This window comes from Panulirus ornatus, chromosome 5 (genome assembly GCF_036320965.1).
Source record: "Panulirus ornatus isolate Po-2019 chromosome 5, ASM3632096v1, whole genome shotgun sequence".
Lineage (NCBI taxonomy): Eukaryota > Metazoa > Arthropoda > Malacostraca > Decapoda > Palinuridae > Panulirus > Panulirus ornatus.
The window spans coordinates 17,842,781-17,864,459 of NC_092228.1; the positions used below are offsets into that span (position 1 = coordinate 17,842,781).

The following is a 21,679-nucleotide window of genomic DNA, read 5'->3' on the forward strand; positions in this document are numbered from 1 at the left end:
CCCCTCCCCCTCATGTATGTGAGGTAGCGCTAGGAAAAGACAACAAAGGCCCCATTCGTTCACACTCAGTCTCTAGCTGTCATGTTATTTTATTTATTATTATTAATCACCATCCCCCATGTTAGCGAGGTAGTGCGAGGAAACAGATGAGGAATGGCCCAACCCACCCACAGACATATGTATGTACATAAATGTCCACACTCGCACATATACATACATGTACATTTCATTGTATACATATATACATACACAGACATAGACATAAATACACATGTACCTATTCATACTTGCTGCCTTCATCCATTCCCGTCACCACACATGAAGCATCCTCCCCAGCAAGGAAGCACCACGAAAAGACAAGAGGCCACATTCGTTCACACTGTCTCAAGCTGTCTTGTGTAATGCACCAAAACCACAGCTCCCTATCCACATCCAGGACCCACAGACCATCCATGGTTCACCCCAGATGCTTCACATACCCTGGTTTAGTTCATTGATAGCACATTGACCCAGGTATACCACAAAGTTCCAGTTCACTTTATACTAATGAGGAAATGGTAGGCAGGCAGGAAGAATATCATGCATATATTTATATATATGCATGTAGAGGCTTTAGTATGCCTGTTATACTAATTTAATATGACACTGAGGTGTACTTTGAATTTTTGCAGCGTATTGTGGAGAATGTGAATGTTATCATCGCTACATACAATGATGACGCAGGCCCTATGGGTGAGATGCGAGTTGATCCTAGTAAAGGCTCAGTTGGCTTTGGCTCTGGTCTCCATGGTTGGGCTTTCTCCGTGAAAGAGTTTGCTGACATCTATGCCAGTATGTTCAAGGTTCCTGCTGGCAAGCTCATGAACAAGTAGGTTTTTGTGTATATATTTGGGAATTTTGATGGTTTTCACATATTGAAAGTGGTTTTTATACTATAATCAAATAGTTTGAATTGGTTGATGCTTCATAGTGTGCAGATGCTTACAGAAATGCTTATGCTGAGTTTTTTTTTTTTTTTTTTTTCTTTTTTACTTGATATATACACACATCTAGTTGGCAAACGTCTCTATTACTGTTGAACCCCAGTGCTTTTTTTTCTTATTCTTTGCTGCCTCCTTAACAGGCCTCTGGCAAAGGGAGACTCTAATGCAGTGTTTTCAGTGGCTACTACCTAATATTATGACCTAATACTCTTGGCAGATGCTACTACCAATGTGTAATATTTCTGCCAAATGTTCCTGTTTAATGTTTCTACCCACGACTTATACATAATCTGTCTACCTATCTATATCTCTGATGCATGATCCCTTCTGGAACTCCCTCAAGGGGGTGGCCATGGCAATAGTCTCCATAACTAGGGCACCTCATTTTTTTCATTCCACCATTTGCCTGCGTCCTGCCTTTAACTTGCACACCTTGGCCCCAGAAGTGAGCACTGCTACCTTAAGTACCTTCCATTTCTTCCCCTCTTCCATAATTTTGTTTACTCTCACCTTATGCCATTCTTCACCCAGTCTCTGGTTTATCTGCACACAAGCTAACCTTCCAAGCTTTCACTGTATTGTTCCCATCTGTCATTTTCTCCCTCTTTTCTCCCCTCAACATGCATATGTTTGTATATGATCAAATAATGCCCATGCACCCATATATTCTTGGGTACACAATTTAAAAAGGTATCTCAAGGTGTTTTTCTTCATAATCTCAAGCTTTTGACTTTTCTCAGTTACACAAGTTACTCCATGCACCTCACTTATACCCTGTCATATCATCCAGTCAGGTATTTAAATGTCCCACCAATATCATTTGGTCCCTTGCATCATATTTGTTGACCTTTTTAATTATTCCCACTTTTATTAATCCACTTTCACTATTGCCTTCAGCAATCTAGAACTCTTCTTCCTACCACTCTTAAACCTGTTCCCATATTTCCTTCAGCAGAATTGACACACTTGTGCTGTCACCTTCACATCAACTGTAGACTTCACATTTACAGTAATCTAGAAAGTTGATCCTGGATTGTTCCCAAACCATTCTTCCCATTTCCCCTTGAGCATAGTTTCACACTGGCAGAACATTCAGGATCATCTCTTTAATTGTTGTAAATTTATTTTTAACTTATTTTGCTTTATCGCTGTCTCCTGCGTTAGCGAGGTAGTGCAAGGAAACAGACGAAAGAAATGGCCCAACCCACCCAAATACACATGTATATACATGCACGTCCCCACCCGCAAATATACATACCTATACATCTCTACGTATACATATATATACACAGACATATACATATATGCGTGTGAGGTATTGCTAGAAAAGACAACAAAGGCCCCATTCGCTCACACTCAGTCTCTAGCTGTCACGTAATAATGCACCGAAACCACAGCTCCCTTTCCACATCCAGGCCCCACAGAACTTCCCATGGTTTACCCCAGATGCTTCACATGCCCTTGTTCAGTCCATTGACAGCACTTCGACCCCGGTATACCACATCGTTCCAATGCACTCTATTCCTAGCATGCCCTTCACCCTCCTGCATGTTCAGGCCCTGATCACTCAAAATCTTTTTAACCTTCTTTCCACCTCCAATTTGGTCTCCCACTTCTTGTTCCCTCCACCTCTGACATATATCCTCTTGGTCAATCTTTCCTCACTCGTTCTCTCCATGTGACCAAACCATTTCAAAACACACTCTTCTGCTCTCTCAACCACACTTTTTATTACCACACATCTCTCTTATCCTATTATTACTTACTCGATCAAACCACCTCGCACCACATGTTGTCCTCAAACATCTCATTTCCAGCACATCCACCCTCCTGCACACAACTCTATCCATAGCCCATGCCTCGCAACCATACAACATTGTTGGAACCGCTATTCCTTATGCCTTCTCCAGATCCATAAATGCTACATACAAATCCATTTGCTTTTCAAAGTATTTGTCGCATACATTCTTCAAAGCAAACACCTGATCCACACATCCTCTACCACTTCTGAAACCACACTGCTCTTCCCCAGTCTGATGCTCTGTACATGCCTTCACCCTCTCAATCAATACCCTCCCATATAATTTCCCAGGAATACTCAACAAACTTGTACCTCTGTAATTTGAGCACTCACCTTTGTCCCTTTTGCCTTTGTACAATGGCACTGTGCAAGCATTCCGCCAATCCTCAGGCACCACACCAGCCTTTGTACAATGGCACTATGCAAGCATTCTGCCAATCCTCAGGCACCTCACCATGAATCATACATACATTAAATAACCTTACCAACCAGTCAACAATACGGTCACCCCCTTTTTTAATAAATTCCATGGCAATACCATCCAAACCTGCTGCCTTGCCGGCTTTCATCTTCCGCAACGCTTTTACTACCTCTTCTCTGTTTACCAAATCATTCTCCCTAACCCTCTCACTTTGCACACCACCTCTACCAAAACACCCTATATCTGCCACTCTTATCATCAAACACATTCTACAAACCTTCGAAATACTCACTCCATCTCCCTCTCACATCACCACTACTTATCACCTCCCCATTAACGCCCTTCACTGAAGTTCCCATTTGTTCCCTTGTCTTACGCACTTTAATTACCTCCTTCCAAAACATCTTTTTATCCTCCCTAAAATTTAATGTTGTAAATGAAGTGAAGTATTGCATTTCAGTATCAAATCCTCAGTGATAAGACTTAAAAAAAAGATTTGATTTCCACTTGTGAAGGCATTAAGAAGGAATATATAGTTTGAGGTACAGTGTAATAGGTTTTGGAAGCACTGTAAGAATTTGAAATTAGATTTTTATGCAGCTTGCATTTTTGCATTCATGGCAAGGCTTGACAAGAAATTGCATATATTATGGGATTCATTAAGGTGAATATAATATTGCAAGTGATTGTATATGTTGTTTGCAGGTTGTGGGGAGAGAACTTCTTCAACAAAAAGACCAAGAAATGGGCTACAGCCAAGAGTCCTGACAACGAACGTGCCTTCAACACTTACATCCTTGATCCTATTTTCAAGCTATTTGATGCCATCATGAACTTCAAGGTATTTTTGAACCCTATTGTGTTTTTTAGGTAAAGGAAAACATGATGAGCTCTGTACGGAGAATTTAGTATGCTTGTGTTGTACTTCTCTGTTGGGGGTAAGGGGGAAGAGAAGTAACTATTACTGCATGTTATTGATGGCTGTTGACACCAGCAAACCGTAAGGGCACCCAAGGTGAACCAAATGGTTGAAATTGTTGCTTAACCAATTGTAGATTTTATTAACTATTGTAAGATAATTTTTTTAGTGTTTGATTTTTTTTTTTTATGCCGCTGTCTCCCGCGTTTGCAAGGTAGCGCAAGGAAACAGACGAAAGAAATGGCCCAACCACCCCCATACACATGTATATACATACACGTCCACACACGCAAATATACATACCCATATATCTCAATGTACACATATATATACACAGACATACATAGTCAATAATACAGTCACCCCTTTTTTAATAAATTCCACTGCAATACCATCCAAACCTGCTGCCTTGCCGGCTTTCATCTTCCGCAAAGCTTTTACTACCTCTTCTCTGTTTACCAAATCATTTTCCCTAACCCTCTCACTTTCCACACCACCTCGACCAAAACACCCTATATCTGCCACTCGCTATCATCAAACACATTCAACAAACCTTCAAAATACTCACTCCATCTCCTTCTCACATCACCACTACTTGTTATCACCTCCCCATTAACGCCCTTCACTGAAGTTCCCATTTGCTCCCTTGTCTTACACGCTTTATTTACCTCCCTCCAGAACATCATCTTATTCTCCCTAAAATTTAATGATACTCTCTCACCCCAACTCTCATTTGCCCTCTTTTTCACCTCTTGCACCTTTCTCTTGACCTCCTGTCTCAGTTGCATTTTTTCCCTGCAAAAATCATCCAAATGCCTCTCTCTTCTCTTTCACTAATAATCTTACTTCTTCATCCCACCACTCACTACCCTTTCTAATCAATTATTATTGACTGGTTGGTAAGGTTATTTAATGTATGTATGACTCATGGTGAGGTGCCTGAGGATTGGCGGAATGCGTGCATAGTGCCATTGTACAAAGGCAAAGGGGATAAGAGTGAGTGCTCAAATTACAGAGGTATAGGTTTGTTGAGTATTCCTGGTAAATTATATGGGAGGGTATTGATTGAGAGGGTGAAGGCATGTACAGAGCATCAGATTGGGGAAGAGCAGTGTGGTTTCAGAAGTGGTAGAGGATGTGTGGATCAGGTGTTTGCTGTGAAGAATGTATGTGAGAAATACTTAGAAAAGCAAATAGATTTGTATGTAGCATTTATGGATCTGGAGAAGGCATATGATAGAGTTGATAGAGATGCTCTGTGGAAGGTATTAAGAATATATGGTGTGGGAGGCAAGTTGTTAGAAGCAGTGAAAAGTTTTTATCGAGGATGTAAGGCATGTGTACGTGTAGGAAGAGAGGAAAGTGATTGGTCCTCAGTGAATGTAGGTTTGCGGCAGGGGTGTGTGATGTCTTGTCTCCATGGTTGTTTAATTTGTTTATGGATGGGGTTGTTACGGAGGTAAATGCAAGAGTTTTGGAAAGAGGGGCAAGTATGAAGTCTGTTGGGGATGAGAGAGCTTGGGAAGTGAGTCAGTTGTTGTTCGCTGATGATACAGCGCTGGTGGCTGATTCATGTGAGAAACTGCAGGCTGGTGACTGAGTTTGGTAAAGTGTGTGAAAGAAGAAAGTTAAGAGTAAATGTGAATAAGAGCAAGGTTATTAGGTACAGTAGGGTAGAGGGTCAAGTCAATTGGGAGGTAAGTTTGAATGGAGAAAAACTGGAGGAAGTAAAGTGTTTTAGATATCTGGGAGTGGATCTGGCAGCGGATGGAAGCGGAAGTGGATCATAGGGTGGGGGAGGGGGCGAAAATCCTGGGAGCCTTGAAGAATGTGTGGAAGTCGAGAACATCATCTCGGAAAGCAAAAATGGGTATGTTTGAAGGAATAGTGGTTCCAACAATGTTGTATGGTTGCGAGGCATGGGCTATGGATAGAGTTGTGCACAGGAGGGTGGATGTGCTGGAAATGAGATGTTTGAGGACAATGTGTGGTGTGAGGTGGTTTGATCGAGTAAGTAACGTAAGGGTAAGAGAGATGTGTGGAAATAAAAAGAGCGTGGTTGAGAGAGCAGAAGAGGATGTTTTGAAATGGTTTGGGCACATGGAGAGAATGAGTGAGGAAAGATTGACCAAGAGGATATATGTGTTGGAGGTGGAGGGAATGAGAAGTGGGAGACCAAATTGGAGGTGGAAAGATGGAGTGAAAAAGATTTTGTGTGATCGGGGCCTGAACATGCAGGAGGGTGAAAGGAGGGCAAGGAATAGAGTGAATTGGATCGATGTGGTATACCGGGGTTGACGTGCTGTCAGTGGATTGAATCAGGGCATGTGAAGCGTCTGGGGTAAACCATGGAAAGCTGTGTAGGTATGTATATTTGCATGTGTGGACGTATGTATATACATGTGTATGGGGGTGGGTTGGGCCATTTTTTTCGTGTTTCCTTGCGCTACCTCGCAAACGTGGGAGACAGCAAAAAAAAAAAAAAAAAACACATATATATACACATGTACATAATTCATACTGTCTGCCTTTATTTATTCCCATCACCACCTCGCCACACATGGAATAACATCCCCCTCCCCCCCTCGTGTGCGAGGTAGCGCTATGAAAAGACAACAAAGGCCCCATTTGTTCACACTCAGTCTCTATCTGTCGTGTAATAATGCCCGAAACCACAGCTCCCTTTCCACATCCAGGCCCCACAGAACTTTCCATGGTTTACCCCAGACGCTTCACATGCCCTGATTCAATCCATTGGCAGCATGTCAACCCCGGTATACCACTTATAAACCTTATTTATGATTTTTGTAATGTAGCAACAATGAATTAGAGTGAGAGCACCAATATTCGAATAATTTTTGCTTTATACATTTCCTTTTTTCTGTACTCTTCTCCGTTTCAAGAATGGTGAGAATTAAAACTTTAGATGTTTGAAAATAAATAACTTTCTGGAAACATTGTGAATGGTGCAAATTTACTTCAGTGGAGAGTACTGGATACTGCATGTTGTCTTGGCCAGCCCCCAAGCTACCACATGCAATGTACACATGACTCAAAGAGGATGGGAACCATCTTGCTCATCTGCAATTGCAGAAAGTAATTGACAAACACATTTTTGACTTTTTGGAGGCGATGCTGCCTTCATGTTAATTTTTTTTGGATGACCCAATGTTTGTTTGAAGAGGGGCGAAGAAAATGTGATACTTGCAGAAAAACGTGCATTTACCCTTAGGGTAGGGGAGAAAGGATATTGTTTTTCTCTTTCATGTATAAAAAGGGATGGGTGTGGGACAGCTGTAAAATCTCTCTTCCTGGATCATTGCTCTGAATGAATGACAAGATTACAACCCAAGCATCGATTCTGCATCAAATTCTCAGTGTCCCTTTCTTTATGCAACCTTGTTAAGGCAGGCAGGTCAATAAACTCTACATCAGGGATGGCCAAGCACTCCAAAAGGGGAATACAAATATAAGGATTTAAGTGCTGCAACAGGAACCAAACATTTTATATTTCTTTTAAAGTTTTATATTTCCATGATGTACAGTTGATGATAATTTTCTACACCCCCTTCCCCCAATTTTTTTCCTAATTGCATTTGATTAGTATAAATAAATTTTTTTTTTTTTTTTTTTTTTTTTTTTTTTTTTTTTTTAGAAAGAAGAAACTCAGAAGCTTTTGGAAACACTGAAAATCAAGTTGACAAGTGAAGACAAGGATAAGGAAGGAAAACCTCTTCTCAAGGTTGTGATGCGGACCTGGCTTCCAGCTGGTGACACCCTCTTCCATATGATTACCATTCATCTGCCTTCTCCTGTAACTGCCCAAAAATACCGTGCGGAGATGTTGTATGAGGGACCAAGTGATGATATTTGCTGCACAGGTATTCGAAACTGTGATGCTGATGCACCTCTTATGATGTATGTATCAAAGATGGTACCCACCTCTGACAAGGGTCGCTTCTATGCCTTTGGCCGTGTTTTCTCTGGCAAGGTAAGCAGTGGTCAGAAAGTCCGTATCATGGGACCTAACTATGTCCCAGGCAAGAAGGAAGACCTGTATGAAAAATCTATCCAGAGAACAATCCTGATGATGGGCCGTTTCGTGGAGGCTATTGAAGATGTCCCTGCTGGAAACATTTGTGGTTTGGTTGGTGTCGACCAATACCTGGTGAAGACGGGTACCATTACAACTAGTAAGGATGCTCACAACATGAAGGTTATGAAGTTTAGCGTCTCACCTGTCGTACGTGTAGCTGTAGAACCTAAGAATCCTTCTGACTTGCCCAAGCTCGTTGAAGGTTTGAAACGGTTAGTAGAATTATCACATTGGTCTCTGAAATGGTGTTTTAGTAGAATTATCACATTGTTCTCTGAAATGGTGTTTGAGTAGTTTTAGATAGTGTTTTTTTTTTTATTATATTTACAACTCGGTGCACATGAGACGTGATTTTTTAAGACATATTAAAGTTAAAACTTTTTCTTTATAGTCTGTTTCAGTTCATTTCATATCTGTTAGACATTAAGAAGACAGTTTCTTTTTCAGGTAAGAAAGAATTGGGTAAATGTGTGCTTGTTGTATGGTAGATGGGTTTGGATTAGTACAGTTCATTTCATATGTTAGACATTGAGAAGAGTTTCTTTATCAGGTAAGAAAGAATTGGATAAATGTGTGCTTGATGTATGGTAGATGGGTTTGGATTAGTACTGCTAGTGAAAGAAATGAGAATTATAAAAGTAGAGGAGGTAAGGAAAATAATTGAAAAACTTGCAAAATGAAGAAAAGAGAGAATACACAGAGCAAGGTAAAGTAATGGTTACTAGTTTATTAGTAGTGGCTGCTATGGAGGTGAAGAGATGGATTTTAGTGGTGAGGTATGGTGGCTTAGTGACAAGCTAATGTGGGAAATGGTGATAATGTATGAAAAAAATACATCGTGGAGATGACTTTGATTAGGCCTTAGTTGCCTGTGCTATCTCGATAAACATTGTTTAATATATGTATGGACCATGGTAAAGTGCCTGAGAAATGGCGGAATGCATGCATAGTGCCATTGTACAAAGTTTAAGTATTCATGGGAAATTATATGAGAGGGTGAAGGCTCAGAGCATCAGATTGGGGAAGAGCAGTGTGGTTTCAGAAATAGTAGATGCTGTGTGGGTCAGGTGTTTGCTTTGAAGAATGTATGAGAAATACTTAGAAAAACAGATGGATTTGTATGTAGCATTTATGGATCTAGAGAAGGCATATGGTAGGTTTGAAAGAGATGCTTTGTAGAAGGTTTTAAGAGTATATGGTGTGGTAGGTAAGTTGCTAGAAGCAGTGAAAAGGTTTTACCAAGGATGTAAGACATGTACGAGTAGGAAGAGAGGAAAGTGATTGGTTCCCAGTGAATGTAGGTTTGTGGCAGGGGTGTGTGATGTCCCCATGGTTGTTTAGTTTGTTTATTAATGATGTGATTAGGGATATGAATGCAAGAGTTTTGGATAGAGGGGCAAGTATGCAGTCTGTTGGGGATTTGAGGGGAAGCGAGTCAGTTGTTTGCCGATGAGACAGCTCTAGTGGCTGATTCTTGAGAAACTGCAGAAGTTGGTGACTGAGTTTTGAAAAGTGTGTGAAAGGAGAAAGTTGAGGGAATGTGGATAAGAGCAAGGTTATTAGGTTTAGTAGGGTTGAGGGACAGGTTAATTGGGATGTGAGTTTGAATGGAGAAAAATTGGAGGAAGTAAAGTGTTTTAGATGTCTGGGAGTGGACTTATCACAGGATGGAACCATGGAATCTGAAGCGAGTCTTTGTGAAGGAGAGGTGAGTGTTCTTGGATCGATGAAGAATGTGTGGAAGGAGAGAATGTTATCTCTGAGAGCAAAATTGGGTATGTTTGAAGTCCCAACAATATTATATGGTTGAGGCATGGGCTATAGATAGGGTTGTAATGGAGATATCTTGGTTGTTTGGTAACGTAGGAGAGAGCAGTGCAGGGTAGAAGACACTGGGTCCCTTAACAATGAAGGTTAACAGTGTAAGTATGGAAGTGAAGAAAAGTTAAGATACACTCCTCTTGACATGGACTTGGTTTGAGACACAGAAGTCAAGAATTTAGGCTCGAAGTTATTGGAGAGGACCATGTAGTATGACTAAATGGAATGAAGAGTCATAATGGGTTTAAGAGAGATTTGGTATGTCAGGGAATGCAAAGGGGTGATTTGTAGAGTGTATTAGATGATAAGATAACCACATATCTTAACCATATTCATATTAACAAGATTATGGTTGTTATTTACACAAAGAATTATAACGCTGACTGTCTATATCTCAAATGCCCATTCCCTATGGGAAATCCCTCAAGATGATTAATTTGTATGAGTTGAATACTTGCATGGTAATTGATTTATGTTTGTGAGTAGTGAAAGTAATATCCATTCCCAAAGGGTTTACATTTTTACATAGCAAATATTTTTGTTTTAAAATGAAACTTCCTTCCACATTGCCATCTTTAGTTTATATGTGTATTATTTGATATTTTCATGTTAATGATAATTAATCGGAAATTGTTTTCCTCAGTCTGTCAGAATCTGATCCAAAATTGTATTCCTCAGTTTGTCAAAATCTGACCCTATGGTGCAGTGTATCATTGAGGAGTCAGGAGAACACATAGTTGCAGGTGCTGGTGAACTTCATCTTGAGATTTGCCTTAAGGTATGATTTAAATTTTTATTGTGCATGGATTTGAAATGTTTGAGAAAATATTTGTATGAATCATGAAGAAAAGTGAGAGTACAAAAGTTTGTTCATATAATTAAAAGTAAAGCTAAAGAGGATAATGAAGAAAAGCTGTGGCGGATATTATGCCGGAATTGGTCGTAGGATTATGCATATGCCCACTCGCACACAATGCATTGTCGAGGTGTATGTGTGTGTGATTTGGAGAGAATGAGTAAAGATTGACAAAGAGGATATATGGATATATATATATATTTATTTATTTTTGCTTTGTCGCTGTCTCCCTCGTTATCGAGGTAGCACAAGGAAACAGACGAAAGAATGGCTCAACCCACCCTCATACACATGTATATACATACCTGTACACAAACGCAAATATACATACCTATACATCTCAACTTTTTTTTTTTTTCGCTGTCTCCTGCGTTTACGAGGTTGCGCAAAGAAACAGACGAAAGAAATGGCCCAACCCACCCCCATACACAATGTATATACATACACGTCTACACACGCAAATATACATACCTTTACATCTCAATGTTCTTTTAAACTATTCGCCATTTCCCGCGTTAGCGAGGTAGCGTTAAGAACAGAGGACTGGGCCTTTTTTGGAATATCCTCACCTGGCCCCACTCTGTTCCTTCTTTTGGAAAATTAAAAAAAAACGAGAGGGGAGGATTTCCAGCCCCCCGCTCCCTCCCCTTTTAGTCGCCTTCTACGACACGCAGGGAATACGTGGGAATTATTCTTAATCCCCTTTCCCCAGGGATATGTACACATATATATACACACACAGACACATACATATATACCCATGCACACAATCGACACTGTCTGCTTTTATTCATTCCCATCGCCACCTCGCCACACATGGAATACCATCCCCTTCCCCCCTCATGTGTGCGAGGTAGCACTAGGAAAAGACAACAAAGGCCCCATTCGTTCACACTCAGTCTCTAGCTGTCATGCAATAATGCCCGAAACCACAGCTCCCTTTCCACATCCAGGCCCCACACAACATTCCAAGGGTTACCCCAGACGCTTCACATGCCCTGATTCAATCCACTGACAGCACATCAACCCTGGTATACCACATCGATCCAATTCACTCTATTCCTTGCCCTCCTTTCACCCTCCTGCATGTTCAGACCCCGATCACTAAAAATCTTTTTCACTCCATCTTTCCACCTCCAATTTGGTATCCCACTTCTCCTCGTCCCCTCCACCTCCGACACATATATCCTCTTGGTCAATCTTTCCTCACTCATTCTCTCCATGTGACCAAACCATATCAAAACTCCCTCTTCTGCTCTCTCAACCACGCTCTTTTTATTTCCACACACCTCTCTTACCCTTACATTACTTACTCGATCAAACCACCTCACACCACTCATTGTCCTCAAACTTCTCATTTCCAGCACATCCACCCTCCTCTGCACAACTCTATCCATAGCCCATGCCTCGCAACCATACAACATACATATATATACACACACACATATACATATATACACATGTACATAACTCATACTGTCTGCCCTTATTAATTCCCATCGCCACCCTGCCACACATGAAATAACAACCCTCTTCCCCTTCATGTGTGCGAGGTAGCGCTAGGAAAAGAATAAAGGCCACATTCGTTCACACTGTCTCTGTCATGTAATAATGCACCGAGACCACAGCTCCCTTTCCACATCCAGGCCCCACAGAACTTTCCATGGGTTACCCCAGACACTTCACATGCTCTTGTTCAATCCATTGACTGCACGTCGACCCCAGTATACCACATCGATCCAATTCACTTTATTCCTTGCACTCCTTTCACCCTCCTGCATGTTAGGCCCTGATCACTCAAAATCTTTTTCACTCCATCTTTCCACCTCCAATTTGGTCTCCCACTTCTCGTTCCCTCCACCTCTGACACATATATCCTCTTTGTCAATCTCTCCTCACTCATTCTCTCCATGTGACCAAACCATTTCAAAGCACCCTCTTCTGCTCTCTCAACCACACTTTTTATTACTGCACATCTCTCTTGACAACATTGTTGGAACCACTATTCCTTCAAACATACCCATTTTTGCTTTCCGAGATAAGATTTTCGACTTCCGCACATTCTTCAATGCTCCTATGACTCGCTTCGGCTTCCATGGTTCCATCCGCTGCCAAATGCACTCCCAGATATCTAAAACACTTCACTTCCTCCAGTTTTTCTCCATTCAAACTTACCTCCCAGTTGACTTGACCCTCAACCCTACTGTACCTAATAACCCTGCTCTTATTCACATTTACTCTTAACTTTCTTCTTTCACACACTTTACCAAACTCAGTCACCAGCTTCTGCAGTTTCCCACATGAATCAGCCACCAGCGTTGTATCATCAGCGAACAACAACTGACTCACTTCCCAAGCTCTCTCATCCACAACAGACTGCATACTTCCCCCCCTTTCCAAAACTCTTGCATTCACCTCCCTAACAACCCCATCCATATACAAATTAAACAACCATGGAGACATCACACACCCCTGCCGCAAACCTACATTCACTGAGAACCAGTCACTTTCCTCTCTTCCTATACGTACACATGCCTTACATCCTCGATAAAAACTTCTCTGCTTCTAACAACTTACCTCCCACACCATATATTCTTAATACCTTCCACAGAGCATCTCTGTCAACTCTATCATATGCCTTCTCCAGATCCATGAATGCTACATACAAATCCATTTGCTTTTCTAAGTATTTCTCACAAACATTCAAAGCAAACACCAGATCCACACATCCTCTACCACTTCTGAAACCACACTGCTCTTCCCCAATCTGATGCTCTGTACATGCCTGTACATGTTGCTGTTCGCTGATGATACAGCGCTGGTGGCTGATTCATGTGAGAAACTGCAGAAGCTGGTGACTGAGTTCGGTAAAGTGTGTGGAAGAAGAAAGTTAAGAGTAAATGTGAATAAGAGCAAGGTTATTAGGTACAGTAGGGTTGAGGGTCAAGTCAATTGGGAGGTGAGTTTGAATGGAGAAAAACTGGAGGAAGTGAAGTGTTTTAGATATCTGGGAGTGGATCTGGCAGCGGATGGAACCATGGAAGCGGAAGTGGATCATAGGGTGGGGGAGGGGGCGAAAATTTTGGGAGCCTTGAAAAATGTGTGGAAGTCGAGAACATTATCTCGGAAAGCAAAAATGGGTATGTTTCAAGGAATAGTGGTTCCAACAATGCTGTATGGTTGCGAGGCGTGGGCTATGGATAGAGTTGTGCGCAGGAGGATGGATGTGCTGGAAATGAGATGTTTGAGGACAATGTATGGTGTGAGGTGGTTTGATCGAGTAAGTAACGTAAGGGTAAGAGAGATGTGTGGAAATAAAAAGAGCGTGGTTGAGAGAGCAGAAGAGGGTGTTTTGAAATGGTTTGGGCACATGGAGAGAATGAGTGAGGAAAGATTGACCAAGAGGATATATGTGTCGGAGGTGGAGGGAACGAGGAGAAGAGGGAGACCAAATTGGAGGTGGAAAGATGGAGTGAAAAAGATTTTGTGTGATCGGGGCCTGAACATGCAGGAGGGTGAAAGGAGGGCAAGGAATAGAGTGAATTGGAGCGATGTGGTATACAGGGGTTGACGTGCTGTCAGTGGATTGAATCAAGGCATGTGAAGCGTCTGGGGTAAACCATGGAAAGCTGTGTAGGTATGTATATTTGCGTGTGTGGATGTGTGTATGTACATGTGTATGGGGGGGGGGGTTGGGCCATTTCTTTCGTCTGTTTCCTTGCGCTACCTCACAAACGCGGGAGACAGCGACAAAGTATTAAAAAAAAAAAAAAAAAAAAAAAATGTACAAAGGCAAAGGGGATAAGAGTGAGTGCTCAAATTACAGAGGTATAAGTTTGTTGAGTATTCCTGGTAAATTATATGGGAGGGTATTGATTGAGAGGGTGAAGGCATGTACAGAGCATCAGATTGGGGAAGAGCAGTGTGGTTTCAGAAGTGGTAGAGGATGTGTGGATCAGGTGTTTGCTTTGAAGAATGTATGTGAGAAATACTTAGAAAAGCAAATGGATTTGTACGTAGCATTTATGGATCTGGAGAAGGCATATGATAGAGTTGATAGAGATGCTCTGTGGAAGGTATTAAGAATATATGGTGTGGGAGGAAAGTTGTTAGAAGCAGTGAAAAGTTTTTATCGAGGATGTAAGGCATGTGTACGTGTAGGAAGAGAGGAAAGTGATTGGTTCTCAGTGAATGTAGGTTTGCGGCAGGGGTGTGTGATGTCTCCATGGTTGATTAATTTGTTTATGGATGGGGTTGTTAGGGAGGTAAATGCAAGAGTTTTGGAAAGAGGGGCAAGTATGAAGTCTGTTGGGGATGAGAGAGCTTGGGAAGTGAGTCAGTTGTTCGCTGATGATACAGCGCTGGTGGCTGATTCATGTGAGAAACTGCAGAAGCTGGTGACTGAGTTTGGTAAAGTGTGTGGAAGAAGAAAGTTAAGAGTAAATGTGAATAAGAGCAAGGTTATTAGGTACAGTAGGGTTGAGGGTCAAGTCAATTGGGAGGTGAGTTTGAATGGAGAAAAACTGGAGGAAGTGAAGTGTTTTAGATATCTGGGAGTGGATCTGGCAGCGGATGGAACCATGGAAGCGGAAGTGGATCATAGGGTGGGGGAAGGGGCGAAAATCCTGGGAGCCTTGAAGAATGTGTGGAAGTCGAGAACATTATCTCGGAAAGCAAAAATGGGTATGTTTGAAGGAATGGTGGTTCCAACAATGTTGTATGGTTGCGAGGCATGAGCTATGGATAGAGTTGTGCGCATGAGGATGGATGTGCTGGAAATGAGATGTTTGAGGACAGTGTGTGCTGTGAGGTGGTTTGATCGAGTAAGTAACGTAAGGGTAAGAGAGATGTGTGGAAATAAAAAGAGCATTGTTGAGAGCAGAAGAGGGTGTTTTGAAATGGTTTGGGCACATGGAGAGAATGAGTGAGGAAAGATTGACCAAGAGGATATATGTGTCGGAGGTGGAGGGAACGAGGAGAAGTGGGAGACCAAATTGGAGGTGGAAAAATGGAGTGAAAAAGATTTTGTGTGATCGGGGCCTGAACATGCAGGAGGGTGAAAGGAGGGCAAGGAATAGAGTGAATTGGATCGATGTGGTATACCAGGGTTGATGTGCTGTCAGTGGATTGAATCAGGGCATGTGAAGCGTCTGGGGTAAACCATGGAAAGCTGTGTAGGTATGTATATTTGCGTGTGTGGACGTATGTATATACATGTGTATGGGGGTGGGTTGGGCCATTTCTTTCGTCTGTTTCCTTGCGCTACCTCGCAAACGCGGGAGACCGACAAAGCAAAAAAAAAAAATGTACGTATATATTAGAGACTATGTTAAGACAAATCAAGTTGCTTCAGTTGAAAGATAAAGAAATGTTTATGCAAGTGTGGTTGCTCCTGTTTCACATTAGTGAGCTTGAAGATTAGTTTAGTGGGAGTAGTATGATCTTGTTGCACCATGTAAAGGTAAATTTGGAGTTGCTTAACTAGATTTGCATTGAAGTTGTTTAATTTTGAAAGCCAGCTGTGACATTTTGTACAGTTGTTACACCAGTTGAATGGTAGTAGAGGCAAAGATCATGGTAGATATGTAGGAATATATCCCAATAAACTTATTAGTGAATCACCAGCGACTTGTGTAGGTAATAATTTGTTGGAATCTCCACAGGACCTGGAAGAAGACCATGCCTGTGTTCCCATCAAGAAAACTGATCCAGTTGTGTCATACAGAGAGACAGTTGGAGCAGAATCATCAGAGTTGTGCTTGTCAAAGTCTCCAAACAAGCACAACCGTTTGTACATGAAAGCTGTTCCTATGCCTGATGGGTTAGCCGATGATATTGAGAATGGTAAGGTTTCACCACGTGATGACCCTAAAACCAGGAAATCATTCCTTTGTGAGAATTATTCATTTGATGCCACCGATGCTATGAAGATATGGACATTTGGACCAGAGTCAACTGGTGCAAATATTCTCGTAGACACCACCAAGGGAGTGCAGTACCTCAATGAGATTAAAGATTCCTGTGTTGCTGGCTTCCAGTGGGCCACCAAAGAAGGTGTTCTTTGTGAAGAGAACATGCGTGCTGTCCGCTTCAATTTACATGATGTAACTCTGCATGCTGATGCTATCCACCGTGGTGGTGGCCAGATCATTCCCACCACACGACGTGTACTATATGCCGCTGCACTCACTGCTCAACCTCGTATTCAAGAACCAGTGTACCTTTGTGAGATCCAGTGCCCTGAGGCTGCTGTTGGTGGCATCTATGGTGTACTAAACAGGAGGCGTGGTATTGTGTTTGAGGAGCAGCAGGTGGTGGGTACTCCTATGTTTGTCGTCAAGGCTCATCTTCCTGTTAACGAGTCTTTCGGATTCACTGCTGACTTGCGTTCAAACACTGGTGGTCAGGCCTTCCCACAGTGTGTATTTGATCATTGGCAAGAGATGCCTGGTAATCCAATGGAGTCCCAACAGAACAGCAAGCCATATAATATTGTTATGGAAACCAGGAAGAGGAAGGGCTTGAAGGAAGGATTGCCGGACATTGCCAACTATCTTGATAAATTGTAATCACCTCTCATATACCATAGATATATTAACCATAAGGTTTTATTTACCGTTCTATATAATATGTTATAAAGATTGATTACAATAAAGCGGGAGAAAGTCTGCTTTTGATTAATAATGACTACATCCTGTTCAGTTTTATTTTCCTTGTAAACCTGCCATTCAGAATTGTTTATTCATGTAAAATGTGTTTGTTAAAAGATGGTGTAGCTGAAAAAATTTTCTGTGAATTTGTGGGAAATGGTAGAGCATGATGACTTTATAAACTATAGGAAAAGTATTTTTAAAGGATGTGAACTGAATAGTTTGATAAAGTTAGATGGGGGTGACTGCGAGGAGGAAGGGTTAAATTAAAACATGGATGCAAAAGAATATCAAATTATGTATCTTGGGCCACATGGAGACTGTTGATTACTGGGAACTATGGAACGTGTTGAACAATTGTTATTGTGATTGGTGAAGTAGAATCCCGTTTTTTTTTTTTTTTTTTTTTTTTTTTTTTTTTTTTTTTTTTTACAAGGTGTGGAGATCGTCGTCAAATACATGTGCCTTCAAGTATGAAGTGATGAAAAAAAGGTATTAAATGCAAGTGTTCAATATCGGTTATTTCATTAACAGGCTTACAGGGAGACATAAAGTTTGAAACCCATGACTAAAGGTCTGTACTGGAGATGAACAAAGTGTATGCCAGACCATGGGTCTATATCATACTGGAAGACTGTACAATATGCTTTACATGATGGTATGACCAGTGTTTACATTATATGAACATTTTTGAAATATTTTGATTATATCTGACGAACAGAAAAAGCTAATCCTACCCATCATGACCCTCTCTAATATCCTACCTAACGTAAAATGTGCAATTGACAACACTGAGTTGAGACATCCTCTTAACTGGTAAAGTATAGGTATGAATAACATTGGACGAGGAGACGTCCTCTAGCTGGGAAACACTGGTACACATCTTTACAGGTGGGAGAGGGAAACACAATCATGCACTGAAAAGTATAAGTATGGTCATTTTGCACATTGCATGCAACATATTGATCACTACCACTCGGTCAGGTAAAGATAGTTAATAAGGAGTTTGGTTAAAGTTTTTATATTGTGAAATGAGAAATACAGGAAAGTTGCAGAGCCGGAAGCTGTAATTGTGTTGCTAACTTGAGTCGATTTAATTATGCTGTTACTAGTCTAGTGATTGGCTTTGCTTAAGCTTTGCATGGTGCTTGTCTAGAAGCCCCTTATCCATGTGTAAAGAGTTTTTGGTTATCCTTTGAGTAGTGTAGGAACGTAATTAGGTTTCTGGGGAATGCGAGAACGGTAAGGATGCAATGTCAGTGTGACCGTGTCTAGGGATTATGTTGAGATTAAATTTTGTGGGACAAGGAGCTGGTATTACTGGAAAGGAGTTATGAAGGAGACTGATTTTAGTAAGAGATTATGTAGGTGACTGATTTTAGTAAGAGGTTATGTAGGGACTGATTTTAGTAAGTGCTGATTGAGTAATTTGGTTTGGCAGGGAAGTAGTACTACGTAATTTAACACTTGGCAGAGTCTGGAGGCTAGCTAGTTGCTGAGGTCACAGCGCTTGGGTAAAGGTAAGACAGTTCAAGGTAAACAAATTTAAGAAGGCATGTGTTCGACTATGAAGCAGTATTAATGGGAAATGTAGCGTGCTGAAATGGGTCTGAATTAGAGGGAAACGAGATCCAAAGGCTGGAGACCGTATCTTGTGGACATTGGTCAAAGAAATTGTTAATCATGGAATCTATTGGTTGTTAATGACTTGCAGTTTTCGGTACACAGAATTTTTTTTTTCTCAAGATAGGTAACTAGTAAACGTTATTAAATTGTTAGCCCATTATAACCTACTTCGATGCAGTATGAGGCCCTTGGGTTGCTTAACGTATTCTAGAAAGAGCTTTTGCAGATTTAAGACAGCGTTACAGACGAAGGAAAATAGACAATGATGGAGTTGTAAAGTTCCCAGCGGAAAACTCTCCATTAACGATTAAAGCTTGAGTAAGGTAAGTTTTTGCTCAATTTTGCAGATATTTGGTAATATCAGGTTTATTGCCAAACTGCGTCTGCCTTGGCTTTTGGAGAATAGTCGGCTTTAGCAAGGTTTTCTCTTTCCCTGTGGAAGAGAGTTTGCATACGACTCTCAACTGCAAATTTGAAGTTTTAGAAGCCCATGGGAAATGGACCGTGTGGTGATTATATAATCGAGATGAATATAACCCCAGGACCTAAGGGGAGCTTTTAATCGCAACACATGGAAGCAGGAAAATTATGTACGTCTGAGGCAAGTTACTCAACGAGATTGTTAGAATTCCTTTACTACAATCCTATCTAATACAGAAGAAACTTTATCCTAAGACCCAGTAGAATTCTAGTTGGATTTATAAAGCCTAACTTGGATTCCTTACATGATTCCCATGACTTATTTGTTGACTGCAAATAATTCTAAATATTAATCCCACTGTTGAGAGATGTTCATTATTCGTGCCATTTTAAGCCAGGTAAAGAAAGATGCTGCCTGGGATACATGCTATAGACATATTACTCTGGATAGTTGTTTTTTGCAGACTAATGGTAAAATGGGTGTAGTATCTGAAATCAATTAATTTCCACAATTATGACGGGGTTTTACAGATTTACGGTTAGCCACAATCGTGGTAACGAATATTGTAGTACTAAAAAGGATTAGCTATTCATACAAGTGTTGTTTTAGAGAAAGCCTACAGCGTGGATGTTACTTGTGAGTTTCTACAAAATGGGTCATTCGAGGCAGGCTATAGAGGTATGTGTGAGTTTTTGAATGATAAAAAGAGAGTTTGAAGTGAATATTCATGAGAATTTCCTGCAAGGCTGCGTTTTTGTTTCATTGTTGTCATGACTGTGTTGTAGACAGTATTTCAGGGAATGTTAAAGTATACCATGTTGTTCATATTGGATATCCTTTGTACGTCAGCGTCTAAGTTGCTGTTGATTAGAACATATTTGACCAAACAAGTGAGAAAGTTGCTGAAAATTTTGGGTATCGGAAAGAAAAAACATGTAAAAGGTTATATGATAATGTAAATCGATACTTGACCAAGGTACATTCGTTGGCCGCTGATGACTACCTTAAAAAGGGTGATGTTATATATAATTTTGTTAGAATAAACCACAGAAGCACTTGGGTCCTCATTAAGTTAAAACTTCTAGTGGCATCTCAAAATGTGATGGCTTTCCCGTACCTACAGAAGAAAATTTTCATGTAAAATACTGTGAAAATCTTCCATATCCATTGCAGAACAGTATTGTATTTAGGTTGCACTTGGGCTCAATGAGCAGTCACCTAAAAAGATATAAATCACCGATTCCCAGGGTACACTCCATGCCACACTATCCTATACCCCGGTGCATCCCATAGTTGAGAAAGTCCACAATTCAGCTGTAGGAATCCACTCGAAGCAAGAGTGGAGGCTTCTAATGGTGTCCCGGAAACGTTGGTCTGAGCATTCAAGGAACACTTATTAAGGAAATGTAATTGCCCCAGGAATAGATGAATAAAGGCCATATCTGCTCACATTCATTCTCTGGCTCCCTATCCACAACCAGGCCCCAGACCTTTCCATGGTTTACCCTGGACGCTTCCCATGTCCTTGTTCAGTCCACTGACAACAAGACTTCAGTATACAACATCGTTCCAATTCACTCTTCCGAGCACGCCTTTCACCCTTTTGCATGCTCGGGTCCAGATCGCCCCAAATCCCTCACTCCTTATCACCTACAATTTGGTCTCCCGTTTCTTGTTCCCACCAACTCTGACTCGTATATCATTTTTGTCAACCTTTCCTCACTTATTATCTCCATTATGTCCGAACCATTTTCATACACCCTCTTCAGCGCTCTCAACCACACTCTCTTGATTACTACACATCTCTTTTACTCTTTAATTACTTACTCGATCAGACCACCTCACACCACTTACTGTTCTCAAACATTTAATTTCCAACATACCCACCCTCCGCACAGTCTTATCATAGTATAGCCCATGCATCGCATCCATAAAATGATATTGGAAATAGTATCCTTCAGACATATCTATTGTTGCCCTACCGAATAATGATCTCTCTCCACAATTTCTTCAGTCCGCCCAGAACCTTTCCCTCCCTCACCCACCCTATGACACTTCCACTTTCATGGTTCCATTCACTGCCAT

The 21,679-nt window shown here is 41.1% G+C and overlaps 1 protein-coding gene across 1 annotated transcript in view; it reads left to right on the forward strand.

Moving 5' to 3' along the window:
* eEF2 (eukaryotic translation elongation factor 2) overlaps positions 1-17,589 on the forward strand; it is a 28,779-nt gene extending 11,190 nt beyond the window's left edge. The window contains exons 5-9 of the mRNA XM_071661741.1: positions 672-868; positions 3,911-4,046; positions 7,780-8,432; positions 10,720-10,819; positions 16,561-17,589. Of these exons, the coding sequence (XP_071517842.1) occupies positions 672-868; positions 3,911-4,046; positions 7,780-8,432; positions 10,720-10,819; positions 16,561-17,466 (1,992 nt within the window). The 3' untranslated portion in view covers positions 17,467-17,589. The remainder of the gene's footprint in view (positions 1-671; positions 869-3,910; positions 4,047-7,779; positions 8,433-10,719; positions 10,820-16,560) is intronic.
* The last annotated feature ends 4,090 nt before the right edge of the window (positions 17,590-21,679 follow it).